The sequence below is a fragment of the Mesoplodon mirus genome, assembly GCF_964341445.2.
Source record: "Mesoplodon mirus genome assembly, chromosome: 7".
Classification (NCBI taxonomy): Eukaryota; Metazoa; Chordata; class Mammalia; order Artiodactyla; family Ziphiidae; genus Mesoplodon; species Mesoplodon mirus.
This window is the reverse complement of record NC_138983.1, coordinates 110,909,190-110,926,948: the sequence shown is the minus strand read 5'-3', so window position 1 is coordinate 110,926,948 and position 17,759 is coordinate 110,909,190. Positions and strand designations below refer to the sequence as shown.

Below are 17,759 nucleotides of genomic sequence, written 5' to 3'. Positions count from 1 at the left end.
CCCCTTACTGGGGACTGAATTCAACCACATCAGAATAGGCAGAGATGGCTCAGGCATATGCATGTGTGACATTATTTTTTATTCTTTTTTCTTCATTGTTAAAGTGGTCGTTGAGCTCATACAGAGTGTTAAAAACTGTTGTAGTGACTGGAGCTATAAAGATGGATCAATAGTCCCCTTGCTTTTGTACACTTCAGGGTTAGATGAGGGAGAGGGACATTCAAAAAGTGCTGCCTTCTCACTGTGTGCTCATGTGCACATTTAGACAGAGAGAAAATGCTCTGGCGTCTTTTTTATAAGAGCACTAATCCCATCAGCCCCACCCTCATGACCTCATCAAGCCCTAATTACCTCCCACTGGTACCATCCAAATACCATCACACCATCACATTGGGGGTTGGGATGAATTATGGGGAGACACAAACATTCAGCTAATAACACAGAGTAATCACATTGTTAAACATGTTATTGGATGTCCATCCAGACTTTTTCTCTGGGTAGAGATTTATTGTAAATATGAGAGGGAGACGGATGTCCACAAAAGTGGGATTTTGTAATGTGCTGGATGTGCTGATTTGTACATTTTTTCACTCAATAATCTCTCATTTTTCAATGAATTTTAATTTTCATCTTTATTTTATGTATGTATATATTATCCTAATATATAGATCTGTCCTAACTTATTTAACCAATCCCAAATTAATGAACATCTGGATTGTTTCTGATTTTTAAAAATTAGGAACAGCTTCAATAATGAATGGGCATCTGATTTTCAAAGGCAAATGAGAGGAAAGCCCAGGAACTCAGGCTTTAGACTTAGACTAAGTTGGTTTAAATCTGGCCATGCTTCTTACTGATCAGGTGACACTGGGCAAGTAATGTGCCAGACACGTAGTAAGCACTCAATAAAAGGCAATTACTATATTTAGGAGTGGAAATCAAAAAACATGTACAACAGATTAGGGATAAGAAACAACCTGAGGTATTTTTAATTATTATCTTTTTTATTAAGCCTTATTGCTTATTTACTTTATTTTTATTGTTTATAACCAAAAAGTAAACCAAAGGGGAATCGGTAAACATTGACCCAGGAGTGATAGGCAAGGCGCAGAGTAGGAAGCCTGGACACCGTGCAAGGTGACATAAGCTTCATCTGAGGGATCACCTTGTCAGACTCTGCTGCCCATACAAGTGCATGTAGCACTTGTGCCCCAGTGCAGCACACGGCTTACTCTTTTGGTAATATCAATGTTTGTGATAGAGGCAAAGGAGACAGTGCAGTCAAAGATATTATGCCCTTTCATGCAATTATAATTGTTTTCTTAAAAAAGCAAAAGAAAATTTTTAACCTTCTGTTTATCAAACTGTGAGCATTCAAAAATTGCCATGACTAAGTGAAGATAATACATCCTTTGACAAAATCTTGACTGTAAATACTGAGGGTGGTAACAGAATAGAAAGGGAGGCATAGATATAAGGGACATTTAGAAAGGAGTGGTTAGGGAAGGGATTAAAGAAAGCAAACTTGTATCTGCTCAGCCATCACCGTGTCATCTTCTCCCATTTCTGATCTGATGAGCTATTGTGGTAGGGCAGGTAATACCAAAGGTCTAAGAGGAGTTAGAAGGAGCCAGCAGTGGTACCCTTTCAACACGGGAATTGCCACTGACCCAACTTGGGACTTTGAACCTCTCTTTCTCCTCTTTAAAATGAGGTGTTGTCTGATATTCAAAGCGACTTCAGTGTGTCCAGTACTTACTATGCTAAGCTCTTTGTTATCAACTCCTTACAACACCCCTGTGATGTATGGATTATTATTCCTTTTTTATGAGACATAGAAAAGATAACTGGTTCAAGCTCACGTCGTCGCTAGTGAGGGGTGGAGCTGGGGCCCACACCCACACTGTCCTCTGCCAGAGCCCATGCTCCTATACTCCCTGCCTTAACCACCTCCTAAGGTGCTGTCCAGAGCTAGAATCCCATGGCTCTGATCTCCTACCAGCTCTCACCAAAAGTCCCCAAGTGCTTGCTAAGCCTGGACAAAGAACAAAGAATTCTTTCAAGCCACAGCCATCATGGCAACCTGGGGGCCATGATGAAAGAGTTCCCAGTCTGTTCTCTCCCACCTGCCAGCCTGGAATTCCCCATCACCAACAATAACCTGTTGATGAGACATTTCAGGCTGTGGATGTAATAACCACACAGTTTGTTTCCAAAGCAAGATGGAATGCAGTGCCTTTTAAAGTCACTGTGAGATTGTTGCAGTGTATAAAGGTACACTGGTACATTCAAATGTCCTGTTTGAAGAGAAATAAACTTCAACTATAATAAGTTGAAAGTCATAAGTATATATGACTTTCATATATATATAGATATATATAATTCATATAGACTTCTCTTTGTAATAGATGACAAAATATTAAAGTTATCCCAGATTTCCTCGTGGTGACTGGAACTCCAGTCATACCCAAATGATATTTGCATCTCTCTGATTATTCTGGGTTTTACATGATATAATTTAATGATAAAATCAGAAATATCACCATCAGCTATAGACCTTAGAAGAATAATAGCATTTTACATATGGAATAAGCATAAAGGTTGATCATATCCTAATCCTTCACTTTGGAGATAAGAAAGCTAGGCCCGGGTCTCTCAGCCCAGCAGACCCTCCACTGCAACCCGGGTCTGCTGACTCATGATGCTGAGTCTATCCTATCACGCACATAGATAACCTCTGACTGTGCAATAGAACTGCAAAGAGAATGCTGAATTTTGACTTGAATGAATGAATGCTTTTTGACTGGAATGCATTTGGAGCGAGTAGGAAAAGCACTTTGGGGCGGCTCCTGTGCTCCTGGGCCCTTGGCCTGCGGGTTGGGTAAACAGCCACAACCTTCACCCGACCTGCAGGGTAAAGAAGGAGGAGGTTCTAGACTATCCAGGTTTCCCAAAAATGTTTGCTAGGCTTCTCCACATTCTGTTTTATTCTCAAAATAGGATTCTTTATTTAAAAACATCTGTCAATCACTAATTGTCACATTTGAAAGACGTTATGTATAGTAGATTCGAATGGAAAGAAAAATATGGTTAAGGGTCATGCAAGTAGGGACTGAAGAGAAGGGCGAATGTAAGAGGCATCCTGAAGGAGTCACCAGCAGGACTTGGACACCGATTTGGTGAGAACAATGGAAAAGGAAGCAGCATGGCCCACACAGATAGGAAAATCCAAAAGACTTACGGGACAAATGAAGAAAAACTCAATTTTAGGTGTGTCGAATTTAAGGTGATGACAATTCTAGTGGGGTTTTATAGAAATAAGCCAGTGCTCAGGGGAGAGGTCACAGTTGGAGACTTCATAGGTTATAGAATCTCCCACATGGAGGAGACACTAAAAGATTTGAAAATAAACTCTAATAATTATAATAACAATAGCTGACATTTTATGATCATTTACAATGTGCTGTGTGTTCTGCTAAGCATTTTATAGACATCTGCTCATTTAATCCACACTGTTCTTTTTCCCAGCTAGAATTTTTAACCTAGGTCTACTTGACTTCAGAGACAGAATCCCTATAATGGAGCCCCAGATAAACCAGGGAAAAGAGAATTATCTTTTTTATAAGTGATCAATAGTGGACAATGCTGCTGAAGTCACCAGACTGAGGACTGAAGAACAGGACTGACTGGCCAGGATGATGAAGGGATGTAGTTTCAGCGGCGTAGTAAGGAATGAACCCAGATCCCGAGGAGTGAAAAGGCAAATGGTGTGGAGCAAAGGGTAATGGAGATGTAGGTCATTCATTTGAGAAGCTTGTTAATAACAAAGAGTTAAGATAATAGCTGGAAGAGGCAGCAGGGTCAAATGAGGATTTTTTTCAAGATGAGAAATACCTGGGCGCATTTGAAGACATGAAAAGGAGCCAATGAAGAAAAAGAAACGCAAAGCACTTTGGGAAGGAGGGACAATAAAATCAGTAACCTCTGCTATTAGATGGCACCATTGGAACCTAGCATTTCCCAGGGTTCCGTGGGCTTAAGGAAAGCCTGCACAACTAAAGAGGAAGTCTTCCTCCTTCAGTCTCCCTGGGGATCTTTCTTTTCTGGCTATAAGGTTGCATCACTGAAAGTCAACACAGGCATTGTGTTTACTTAGACTGATTCTCTGTTATGTACTACAAATTCAGACAAAGAGGCAGAAGGTGTACTAAGATTATTGATTCATTGCCATTTCTTCTGAACACCCTCCTTCTGACTAAGGACGAGGTTCTTTACATCTTCACAGGTTACGGCTTATAAATATGGATCTCTGTAGGCTCCTCAGATGGATATAAACACTTAAGTTAAGGACACTGTGCACAGCTTTGGCTATTTTAACCACTGTCTACATGTGGGTTTTTAATTTTATAAGCTCTGTTTCTCTTGGGTTCAGTGAGATGGATGATGCATGCCTGATTTTTGGCCTCTGAAACATCCTGATATAAACAGCCCTGGTTAGTGAGCTACCCTCAAATGAATGGCTTCTTGGCCAATGATGTGACTGTCTGTACTTCAAATTTTCCAGTGACAAAATTTTATATCAGCGAGACAAATTTAGAAGGAAACTTAGCTCTACTGATAAACTCTAAGTTTTACATAATTAATAAATTTGTACAGTAAAAACATGTCTCTTTAAAGTATTTACAAATAATTGTAAGAGTAGTCCAGAGTTTATAAAATGCTTTAATATGCATTGTCTCAATTGATCCTTTGAAATATCAGCACAGGTTTATTATTATTATCATTCTTATTTGACAGAAAGAAACTGACTCCGAGAAAAATTAAGTGACCCATATAAGGTCACACATCCAATAATAAAACAAGGTCTCCAGCACCCCTTTCTTCTTTCACTGTACCACAGTGTCCAGTCTCAGGGGAGAGAAGCATCAGTTCAACTGAGAGCATCAAAATGATAAAAAGAAGAAAGACACCTATTCCCCTGAAACTAGGGAACAGGGTGACAGAGAAGAAGAGAGTCAAGGAGAGTAAGGGGTGAAGACAGTAGAAAATGAAAGCACCCATCAGCCCCAGCTGGATTACCTTGACAGTCGGCAAAGAAGAGGTGAATGTCTCTCCTGAAAATGAAAGACAGGGGATGTTTAGGCAGATGGGGAGTGAAGACAGTGAGGTAAAACAAAAAAAGAAAAGTTCAACAAATATGAATCAAGTCCCAGATGTGCCAGGCACTTGCTAAGCCTGAGAATACATAGATGAATAATACATGACCTTGCCCCAAGGAGGTCACAGGACTGGCAAAGAGGTTCAAGAATGTTACCAGTGACTTCATCTCAAACTTGATGATTTAATTGCTGTTCTTTAGTAAAAGAGAATGAAAATTTCCGAGAATATGAAAACTGATGATTAGATGAGTTCCACACAACCCTCTGACACCCATTTATCTAGCCAACAGATATTTATTGAGCCCTATCTGCCAGGCACAGCAGTGGCTCCTGGCTACACAAAGATAACCAGTGCAGTTAAATATTTATCAGCAGGTCTATAATATCAATAAACTCTATTGTTTTTCCCTCCTTATCAAAGAGCAGGTTACAGACTGTTGATATGATCTGTTTATTTTCATTACCAGTTCCAATACATCCTGCAGCTGTTTTTTTTCAATTGATGTATAGTTGATTTACAATGTTGTATTAGTTTCAGGTGTACAGCATGTGATTCAGTTATACACACATGTATACCTATTATTTTTCAGATTCTTTTCTCTTATAGGTTATTACAAAAATTTGAGTATAGCTCCCTGTGCTATACAGTAGGTCCTTGTTGGTTATCTGTTTTATATATAGTAGTGTGTATATGTTAATCTAAAACTCTTTAATTTATCCCTCCTCACCTTCCCCTTTGATAACCATGAGTTTGTTTTCTGTGTCTGTGGGTCTATTTCTATTTTGTATATAAGTTCATTTGTATCATTTTTTTTAGATTCCACATATAAATGATATCATATGATATTTGTCTTTATCCATCTGGCTTACTTCACTTAGTGTGATAATCTCTGGGTTCATCCATGTTGCTGCAAATGGCATTATTTCATTCTTTTTTATGGCTGGGTAATATTCCATTGTATATATATACAACATCTTCTTTATACATTCATCTGTCCATTGACATTTACACTGCTTCAGTGTCTTGGCTTTTGAAAATGGTGCTGCAATGAACACTGGGTGCATGTATCATTTCAAATCATGGATTTCTCCAGATATATGCCCAGGAGTGGGATTGCAGGATCACACGTAGCTCTATTTTTAGTATTTTAAGGAACCTCCATACTATTCTCCATAGTGGCTGTACCAGTTTATATTCCCACCAGCAGAGTAGGAGGGTTCCTTTTCTCAAAACCTTCTCCAGCATTTATTATTTGTAGACTTTTTGATGATGGCCATTCTGACCAGTGTGAGGTGATACCACATTGTAGTTTTGATTTACATTTCTCTAATTATTAGCAAAGTTGAGCATCTTTTCATGTGTCTTTTGGCCATCTATATGTCTTTTTGGAGAAATGTCTATTTAGATCTTCTGCCCATTTCTTGATTGGGTTTTTTTTTAATATTGAAATACTTGTATATTTTGGAGGTTAATCCCTTGTCGGTCACATCACTTGCAAATATTTTCTCCCATTCTGTAGGTTGTCTTTTCATTTTGTTTAGGGTTTTCTTTGCTGTGCAAAAGCTTTTCTTTGCTGTGCAAAAGGATTTTTGCATCTATGTTAATCAATGATATTGGTCTATAATTTTCTTTTTTGTGTGGTATCTTTTACTCATTTTGGTATCAGGGTGATTGTGGCCTCATAGAATGAGTTCAGAAGTGTTCCTTCCTCTGCAATTATTTGGAATAGTTTCAGGATAGGTGTTAACTCTTCTCTAAATGTTTGGTAGAATTCACCTGTGAAGTCATTCACCTGTGATCCTGGACTTCTATTTGTTGAGAGTTTTTAAATCACAGATTCAATTTCAGTACTTGTGATTGATCTGTGATCATTTGTATTTCTGTGGTGTCAGTTGTAACATCTCCTTTTTCATTTCTCATTTTATTCATCTGGGCCCTCTCCCTTTTTTTTCTTGATGAGTCTGGCTAAAGGGTTATCAATTTTGTTTATCTTTTCAAAGAACAAGATTTTAGTTTCATTGATCTTTGCTATTGTTTTCTTCCTTTCTATTTCATTTATTTCTGCTCTGATCTTTATAATTTCTTTCCTTCTACTAACTTTGGGCTTTGTTTGTTCTTCTTTCTATAGTTGCTTTAGGTATAAGTTTAGGTTGTTTATTTGAGATTTTTCTCATTTCCTGAGGTAAGCTTGTATCACTATAAACCTCCCTCTTAGAACTGCTTTTGCTGAGTCCCACAGGGTTTGGATAATCATGTTTTCATTTTCATTTGTCTCTAGGTATTTTTTGATTTCCTCTTTGATTTCTTCAGTGATCCATTGGTTGTTTAGTAGCATATTGTTTAGCCTCCACGTGTTTGTGTTTTTTTAGTTGATTTCTAATCTCATAGCATTGTGGTAGGAAAAGATGCTTGATATGATTTCAATTTTCTTAAATTTACTGAGGTTTGCTTTGTGGCCCAGCATGTGATATGTTCTGGAGAATGTTCCATGTGCACTGGAAAAGAATGTGTATTCTGATGCTTTTGGATAGAATGCTTTATAAATATCAATTAAGTTAATCTGTCATTAATGTGTCATTTAAGGCCTGTGTTTCATCATGGGTTTCTGTCTGGATGATCTGTCCATTGACGTAAGTGCGGCATTAAAGTCCCCCACTATTACTGTGTTATTGTCAATTTCTCCTTTTATGTCTGTTAACATTTGCCTTATATATTGAGGTGCTCCCATGTTGGGTTCATATATAATTACAATTGTTATATCTTCTTCTTGGATTGATCCCTTGATCATTACATAGTGTCTTCTTTGTCTCTTGTAACAGTCTTTATTTTAAAGTCTATTTTTTCTCATATGAGTATTGCTACTCCAGCTTTCTTTTGATTTCCATTTGCATAGAATACCTTTTTACATCCCCCTTCAGCTGTTCCTTTCCAACAGTTTTATAGATTTTCATTTTGCTTATTTTAAATCCATTTACAGCTGTATTAGGAGGTTACTTGCTATACATTTTTTGTCAATTTTAATTTATTAATTAAAATTTTAAATTATTAAATTATTAATGTATTATTATAATCTATAGCTCTAAGTTCGTAAATCCTCTGAATATGTGTTCTATTGCTTTATTACCCAGCAGACATAATTTTACTTCATTAATGTACTGAAATTTTTCATGAGTACAGATTCTTTTGGAATTTGTGATATTTTACACAAGTATCACATATAGGTAGTGTTTATTACTACCTTATACATACAGTGTATACATTATAATATGTCATAAGTGTTTTAACTAAGGTTTCTTAGACCTAGCAAAGGCTAGGTCTCATTGGGTAAGGGGTCAAGTTATAAACAGAGAAAAACCGGAGGTCACAGACTGAGAAGGAGCAAGTAGATTAGTTAGGGCATGTGATGAAAATCAACATAGCTGGAGTCTAATTGGCTCTGTTTGCCCCTAATCACTGCTGACATTTGGGCCCATCAGCTTTTCTGGGTCTCAGTTTTCCATCTGTTAATACATATGGTCTAGATAAGGCTGTGATGTGTAGAGCTTGGGGAGAGGAAGTGTACCCTCAATGGCCTCCTGCCACACTGAGTATTGTCTATGGTAGATGCCCAAATAATAATTTTAAAAATGGACAATATCCAGCCAAGTGGCACTTTACAGTTTATAATGTACTTTCATATGCTTTATCTCAATTGATCTTCATAAGGATCTCAGGAGATAGGTCAGTCATTATTTGCATTTACAAGATTATGAAACAGGGATGAAGAGGCACAGTGGCATAGGGACGGTAGCCTTGCCTGGCTACTGCAGCACTAGGGTGTCAGTTGGTCCTGCCCAGAACACTTCAGTTCTGCCCTGCAAGGATATATTTAATAATAGATTGGTGCGTCTCTTTAATATAAGAAAATGGAAACTGAGCAGCCAGAGGAAACCTTTCCCAACACCAAAACCAACGGCAAATTTGGTAAACGCCCTGCTGAAGATATGGAAGAGGAACAAGCTTTTAAAAGATCTAGAAGCACTGATGAGATGGTTGAATTACGCATTCTGTTTCAGAGCAAGAATGCTAGGGCAGTGATTGGAAAAGGAGGCAAGAATATCAAGGCTCTCTGTACAGACTACAATGCCAGTGTTTCAGTCCCAGACAGCAGTGGCCCCGAGCACATATTGAGTATCAGTGCTGATATTGAAACAATTGGAAAAATTCTGAAGAAAATCATCCCTACCTTGGAAGAGGGCCTGCAGTTGCCATCACCCACTGCAACCAGCCAGCTCCCACTTGAATCTGATGCTGTGGAATGCTTAAATTACCAACACTATAAAGGAAGTGACTTTGACTGTGAGTTGAGACTGTTGATTCATCAGAGTCTGGCTGGAGAAATTATTGGAGTCAAAGGTGCTAAAATCAAAGAACTTCGAGAGAACACTCAGACAACAATCAAGCTTTTCCAGGAATGTTGTCCTCAATCCACTGACAGAGTCATTCTTATTGGAGGAAAACCTGATAGGGTTGTAGAGTGCATAAAGATCATCCTTGATCTTATATCAGAGTCTCCCATCAAAGGACATGATCAGCCTTATGATCCCAATTTTTACGATGAAACCTATGATTATGGTGGTTTTACAGTGATGTTCAATGACCGCCGGATGTCCCATGGGATTTCCCATGTGGGGAAGAGGTGGTTTTGACAGAATTCCTCCTGGTCAGGGTGGGTGTCCCATGCCTCCATCCAGAAGAGATTATGATGATAGGAGCCCTCATCGAGGACCTAATCCTGGACGAGGGGGCCCGGGTGGTGGCAGAGCTCGGAATCTTCCTCTTCCTCCACCACCACCTAGAGGAGGAGATCTAATGGCCTATGACAGAAGAGGAAGACCTGGAGACCGTTATGATGGCATGGTTGGTTTCAGTGCTGATGAAACCTGGGGCTCTGCAATAGATACATGGAGCCCATCAGAGTGGCAGATGACTTATGAACCACAGGGTGGCTCTGCATATGATTATTCCTATGCAGGGGGTCGTGGCTCATATGGTGCTCTTGGTGGACCTATTATTACTACACAAGTAACTATTCCCAAAGATATAGCTGGATCTATTATTGGCAAAATTGGTAAGTGGATTAAACAAATCCGTCATGAGTCAGGAGCTTCGATCAAAATTGATGAGCCTTTAGAAGGGTCCAAAGATCAGATCATTACCATTATAGGAACACAGGACCAGATACAGAATGCACAATATTTGCTGCAGGACAGTGTGAAGCAGTATACAGATGCTGAAGGATTCTAATGCAAGATTTTTTTTTCTTTTTTATAGTGCGAAGCAGTATTCTGGAAAGTTTATCTAAGACTAGTGAAGAACTGAAGGAGTCCTGCATCTTTTTTTTTTTAATCTGCTTCTGTTTAAAAAGCCAACATTCCTCTGCTTCATAGGTGTTCTGCATTTGAGATGCAGTGAAATCTTTGCTGTTCACCAGATGTAATGTTTTAGTTCCTTACAAACAGGGGTGGGGGTGGGGGAGGGTGTGCAGAAACTAACATTGACATTTTGAAACAGCAGCAGAGTGAGTGAATATTAATTTTTGTTCACTGTTGGTGGTTTAAAAAAAATCCCCCCATGTAATTATTGTGAACACTTTGCTTTGTGGTCACTGTAACATTTGGGCGGGGGGTGGGGAGGGGGGACAGGGAGGAAAAGTAACAATAGTCCATATGTCCCTGGCATCTATTCAGAACAGTGTGCAGAATGTAATACTCTTTTGTAAGAAACATTTTATGATTTTTAAAATAAATTTAGTGAACCTAAAAAAAAAAGAAAAAAGAGAGATTATGAAACAGGCTTGGAGATACTGGTCAGCATTGGAATTGCAACTCCAGCTTACAGCCTTCTAAAACATGATGTGCTTTTCCTTTTGCCTCTTGATGTTGCTTAGGAACATCAAGTATTTCTCTCTCTCAATACAGCTCTCCTTTAGATTTTGTCATCAGCTTAAAGTGCCTCACCTGGATGGCTTCGCCAGCCCCCTCAACGGAATGACACATCCCTCCTGTGGGATACACTCTATGTTCTCAGAGCATCATGAGCTTGACTCTTCATTGCACGAATTGCTCTGAATTATAATTGTCTAATCACTTATCTGCCTCTACTACTAGATTATAGCTTCTTGAGGGCAGAGCCTGAGTCTTGTTCAGTGTTTCATCCTTGATGTCTACCTCAGTGCCTGCTGATAGGTGCTCCATAAATATTTGTTAAATTAACTAAAACTCAACATAAGATTTGAGGAGTGCCTAAACTTACTACATGGAAAATTAAATGTCAGAACTTTATTACAATTTCCCTGTCTGCAAATAATTTTATGTGTTGATTCTAGCTTCTGTGGAGTCAAGTAAACTATTTGTATTTTATAAGAATGATTTTCATCTCCAAAATTCAAAGTGGACTTCATTTACATTGAAGGTTTCAGCCCAGTACCCTCTTGTATACTCCCACAATTTTATGTAAATAATAGTGGATAGATGGGTGGTTGAGTTGATAAATCTTCAGTTAATGCGAGTGTACCAGAGTTTCTCTGAAGTAGCCATTAGGCCCAAAGATATAAACATTTTCAATAGATAAGTACATAGGCAACATCATTTATAATTGTCAATGTTTTTGCTGTTTTTACAGGAAATAATTAGCCTCTTCCAACCACAAAAGTTTGGCTCATTTATATACTATCCATAAAGTGCACCTGGATGGTATTTATCTTTATGAGATTTTAATTTTTAAAAGATCAGAAGTGGAAAGGGAAATTTGTAGCAAATGATACTTGGAATAGGAAGGTGTACAGCTTAAGTGTATAAATTATTGATGTCAACCCTTGCTATCCTTCCATGTTTTGAACATCCTTAAAAAAATGAAGGAAAGAGGATTACAGAGATGCTAAAAGAATGAAAAGGGAGAAGAAATTGTTTACTAAAGTCAAAAAAGGGGGAAGGGTAAGCTGTGACAAAGTGAGAGAGTGGCATGAACATATATACACTACCAAACGTAAAATAGATAGCTAGTGGGAAGCAGCCGCATAGCACAGGGAGATCAGCTCGGTGCTTTGGGACCACCTAGAGGGGTGGGATAGGGAGGGTGGGAGGGACGGAGACACAAGAGGGAAGAGATATGGGAACATATGTATAACTGATTCACTTTGTTATAAAGCAGAAGCTAACACACCATTGTAAAGCAATTATACTCCAATAAAGATGTTAAAAAAAATCTAAATAAATTAAATAAATAAATAAATAAATAAAATAAACTTGGTTAGACTATGACTGTCCCAGATACGTTAAAAAAAAAAATTATGTTCTTAAAAACAAGGCAAGAGCAAGAGGCATTTAGAAATGGCCTCTGAAGTGTGGTTTGCAGTATATTTCAGCCCAGGTTCAATTGAAGATCTAAGTCAACCCTTGATCTTGATTTCTTTTCCATTGCCCAATAGGATTTTCTGGCGTCGGCAGGTTCACTTGATGTCAGGGATCCGGCCCAGCACCATCACCAGCTCCTTTCCCCAGCTTATGTCCAATGTGGATGCAGCTTATGAAGTGGCTGAGAGGGGCACAGCTTACTTCTTTAAAGGTACCCTAAAGAACCCTCAAAGAAAGAAGTGGCAGGGTACAGTGACTGGTGTGTTTGGAACACCTAGTACTGTCAGCATTTGTTACCTACCACAGAGCATGTTCCAGTCACTTCTCCTCAGATTGGGGATGAAAAACCCCTCTACTGCACTGTGACCATGACAGGAGTGACAGTGACTATCAAACTCTTCTCAGAGCCAAAGATGTCGTCTAGTGAGGCACTGTGCTAAGTGAGTGTCCAGGGAGGTAGAAACCTAGTCCTTGTCCCCTGGACCTCTGCTCTGAGTGACATGGTATACTCTTCTGAGAGCCTCTAATTCACAAAAATCAGCATGGAACCCTCAGGAGAACAATACAAGCAGCTGGGAGTGGAGAGACACCTGCAACTTCAGGAGGTGGACACACACAATATGTCTCTGGCTCCAGACCTTTACTATTTGAGTGACTTTGGGAAGTTATCTAACTGCTCTCAGTCTTCATTTCTTTCTGTGCAAAATAATTGTAATAATAACAACCTTGAAGATATGACAATGGCTAGCCAATGGAAGTTGTCCAATAAGTGGTAACTATCAGTTTTAGCTTGTATTTTCTTGATGCTGAGGGCTAAGGGTAGAAGGTTAGTGCCAATTTAAGCAAGAATCAGCTTTTGTGAGTTGCTTGCCCCTTGTCTCTCATACATATATGAGACTGAAATGAGATTATACAGATGAAAGTTATCTTGAAAAAATTGAATGTGTTAAATTTAAAACATAATTGTATCAATATTATTGCTTTCTTAAGGCATCACCAGGGATTTTGCCTCCAGAGCAAGTTTTAAGTCTTTTACTGAATTGAATAGAGGCTTTTATCTCCTACTAGGTTTTAGCCATGGTAAATATCTGATAAACTAGCCCTATTTGTGATCCTGCATAGAAATCCTCATGAGTGAAGAGCATCACTAAATGGTACAGAGTTTTTGTAAATTTTAGTTTCTGTTTCCAGGACCCCACTACTGGATAACAAGAGGATTCCACATGCAAGGTACTCCTCGGACTATTTATGACTTTGGGTTTCCAAGATACGTGCAGCGAATAGATGCTGCCGTCTATCTCAAGGATGCACAGAAGACCCTTTTTTTTGTGGGAGATGAATACTACAGGTATGGCTTTTCTCCTTTTGATTATCCAGATGTATTCAGTGAGAAGGAAAAATCCTTTTACAGAAAATAATGCAAGGCAGGTTTGCTATAGGCCCATTGACTCTTCTCAGCCACTGGGGTGTCATTTACTGATGGTTGATACTGTCTTCAAGATACTGAACCATCCAAATAAGTGAAACATTCATTCAATAATCCCATTGTTTGGTCTTTAGCATATGAATCATCCAAAGCTTTCAAATCACTCATTAACTGGACCCCCAGTGGCCTAAAAGAGTGGATGTAGCACTCCCAGTATATAATTACCCACTGGGAATGCCTGAAAGAACTGATTTCCTCTTGAATATCTATGCATTCCAGCATAGTCTGTGATTTTGTGCAAAATGAATGTGGTCATGACTATGGGGCTCCTTGAAGGAAATTTTTGCTGAAAGGCAAAGGCCTTATTGCTAGGTCCTTTAACCCAGAACATGAAGATTCTTCTTATCCAAGGAGGATTACATATCATTTCCATGCCCGTCTTGCAGGAGGTTATTGTACGCAGATCCAATCACTGCACACAGGGTCACATCTCATCTCTCCCTCCTCATCTTACCACTTTAATTGACTCATGTTAGAGAGCTGAGTGCAGCTCTTCGTCAAGCGCTGCCTCTGCACCTTCTTTATTCACAGTTCTCACTGTAGCATTGCTTGTTTTTCTGAACGTTAAGAAAGAAACCAAAACAGACTCTAAACAGGTGACTGTGCTAAACGCTTTAGGTACCTGTTAGGGTCTGGACCCTGGCAGAGGACCCAACTTTGGTCCAAGGGTTTTCATTCTATTTTCTATTATCTATTTTTAATAACCATTTCTGTGGCATAAAATAAATTTATAAATAAATATGTCATCTTCCTCAATTTAGAGCTGAGAAAGTAATATAACTGAAGCACAGATATACTTCATGAAAAGAAAAATTTATTTCATAAAAATGAATGTCAAAATGTGGACCCTGCTGACTTTTCTGGGCCACTGAGAGCCCTGGTAGCATTGCTCAAAGTATCACGTGCTGTCATGAGTTGTCACTTCCAGTCCAATGTTTAAACCACTAAGCCAGCTAATTTTCTTTCAGAACTTCCTTTATGAAATAGCAATAGTCATTCCCTTATTAAGTCCCTAATATCTGCTGGGCATATTTTCCAAAGTCTTTCTTTAAGGTAAGGTGGCTGTAATCACTGTGTTGACATACAGGAAGATAGATATTGAGAAATCCAACTCCCATTTTAGGTTTTCAGAGAATGGCATCCAGAGATGCGTGTGTAAGCAGGTGTGTGAGAGTATGAGTTATGATTATTTGGTTATTTGTCAAAGCCTGTTCATAGCCCAATTCTCCTTGGGGGGATTATCCACTCTCTTATTATTTCTATTCTCCATTCATTGCCTGGTCTTTGGACTAATCTACCACCCACCAGCACCCGCAGTAAAGCATGGACCTCCAACCAGGCAGGACTGAGGCTTAACGGCTAACACAAGGGGCTTGGTGAGAGGTTTTTAATACTCCATAAGTTTAGCGATGGGGAGGGGAGGGTCCCTGATTTTAACGATGCCTTATCCCCCTGAGGAAATAATTTTGAACCTTTCCATCTGAACCTCTGTGAGTGTCTATTAAGGAAAAGTCTTTAGTAATCTAGATAAAACAGATTCATTAAAAAGTTGGCCTAGGGCACTAATACAAATATTAAAGAGCTCCTTTTGCTGGAAAGGAAAAGAAACTGCAGTAGGCACTTTTGATACTAACCTCCCCCGGTTATTGAGAGTATTAAGTGATATAATGCATGTAGATACCTAGCACAGTGCCTGGCATATATAATAGGTGCTCAAAAAGAGTGACTGTTCAGTAATAGTAGGAACTTATATGGTAATTAGCAAATAATTGCTTTAAAAGTTGTGATAATTAACAAATGATTGCTTAAACTTCAGTATTCCTATAAAAAGCAATCCAGTCAAAGAGCTGGTCAAAGGGGATTTCCTTTTTAAATACTGAAGGGCCCTGAAATTGCACTGAAATCTCTGCTTTTGGCAAGGCAGAGACAGTCATTTCAGCAATCGGAGTCTTCTACTTCATACTCTCCAACACAGACACTGGTTTACATACTAAGGAATAAGACAAATAACCTTGAAAAGGTTATTTTCAAATAACCTCAAAAGTTCAGGAAAAGCTAACATATCATCTTTATTAATAAATCCCCCTGAATTCCACACATTTTGTGCATGAGTATGACATCTTATTGTCTTGTAAAGCCTATATTGGTTAGAAATTATGTTCAGCTGCTAGTAAGAGAGACCCAGTAATAACTGTGGCTTAAACACATAAGGGTCTTTTTTTCTCATATATGTAAAATGTCTGAAGTTTATCAGATTTAGAGCTGGTAAGGTGGGTCCATGGCCATTAGGCACCCAAGTTCCTTCTGACATTTTGTTCTAGTATTAACAGGTAGCTTCCATTCTCATGGTTGCCACAGGATTCAAGGTGGCCAATGGCGCCTCAGCCATTACATCTTATTCTAAATAGGAAGAAAGAGGGCTGGAAGGAAAAAGCAAAGGAGGCAATGAAGTTCTATAGGTAAAGCACATGGACACACTCAAAAAATACAGAAGCCTCAAGTTACAGACCAATAATTTTACTATTGACACCCACTGACATTGTGTTAGGATTTATTTTCCTTAGTCATTCCTCAGGTTCTTCTTTGATCCTCAAGCTCGTTCAGTCTGTGACACAAATAATGTGCCAAGGGAAGAAAAGTCTCTGGATATGCAGGTTGTCAGGGAAATTCTCCATGAACCCCTACGGCTGGGGACCCGTTTTAGTGAATGAAATGGCATGAGAAAACTACTGAAGAATTCCTCCACTGAGGTTTGAGTGTTGGCTTGGGGCTAGGTTGATTCAGGCTGTAAGAGTAAGAACCCACGTGTCAGTGTAATATTGATAGTAACTTACAGAGGAGCAGCCCACAAAACTACAAAGTGAAGTCCAAAAGGGGGTTCTGCCATGCTGATGCCGTCACATGCTACATTACCAAAAGACATACTGGTTAAACTTTACTAACAAGCGCTACTTCCCCATACATTTGTTTGCTTTCATTCCTTCCTTTTCTTTTCCTAGAAGGCCTAAATGATCCAGCCAGTTTTTTTCTTTACATTACTTCCACTACCTATGGTTAATTTCTCCCTATAGATGTTCTCCCTTGCCTACTAACACCAGAGCAGTGATTACACCAGGAGTTTCTGAGAACTGGCGGGGGGGGAGGGGGGAGGTGCTATCAACTCCATCATTCTTTGACATGGTCAGTGTTTTCTAAATTTTGTGTAAAGTGACTTACAAATCTACAGGTTCCAGCCCTTTTCCACTCATAAATCACTCTTTCTATATATATGGAGGCATGACTGATGCAAAATAGGATACAGTCTTCTAAATTCTTTCCTTCCTAGATACCCCAAGAATACTGGAACTGGAGCTGTTTATTTAAGGATTTTATAGTTAGTCACCGTAGAGAAATAAATAATAAGTAATAAAAATTTAAAAGATGGGTGGAGTTCAAAATCTTGGTTTTTTAATCTTATTTTTTTTAATGTATTGCCAAACTACCACATTCAACATACATATATTGGGCATGATTACATGTCAGGATCTGTACTAGGACCTTGACACATGAGAAGGCACAAAGTTTGCTGTTTATAAGAGTGTAGACAAGAGTAAGAGAGTGTTAATGTCAACTCTAACAGCAGTCATCTGGCAACCTGGATCACCTTTCTGTTTTAGTTTAATCATCTTCAAAATGAAGACAGAAATAGTAACTACTTCATTGAGTTGTGGAAATGAATG

The 17,759-nt window shown here is 38.8% G+C and overlaps 1 protein-coding gene, 1 long non-coding RNA gene and 1 pseudogene across 3 annotated transcripts in view; 2 read left to right on the top strand and 1 right to left on the bottom strand.

Moving 5' to 3' along the window:
- The window catches only part of LOC309807169, a 170,720-nt gene that overhangs the window by 43,275 nt on the left and 109,686 nt on the right, over nucleotides 1-17,759 (bottom strand). The window lies entirely within an intron of this gene.
- MMP20 (matrix metallopeptidase 20) overlaps nucleotides 1-17,759 on the top strand; it is a gene marked incomplete at both ends in the record, with an annotated part of 46,526 nt that overhangs the window by 18,775 nt on the left and 9,992 nt on the right. The window contains 2 exons of the mRNA XM_082626480.1: nucleotides 12,629-12,765; nucleotides 13,746-13,902. Coding sequence (XP_082482606.1) covers nucleotides 12,629-12,765; nucleotides 13,746-13,902 — 294 coding nt within the window. The remainder of the gene's footprint in view (nucleotides 1-12,628; nucleotides 12,766-13,745; nucleotides 13,903-17,759) is intronic.
- On the top strand, nucleotides 8,945-10,648 carry LOC309808460 (heterogeneous nuclear ribonucleoprotein K-like; annotated as a pseudogene). Its single transcript has one exon. The product of its transcript is annotated as a heterogeneous nuclear ribonucleoprotein K-like (transcript).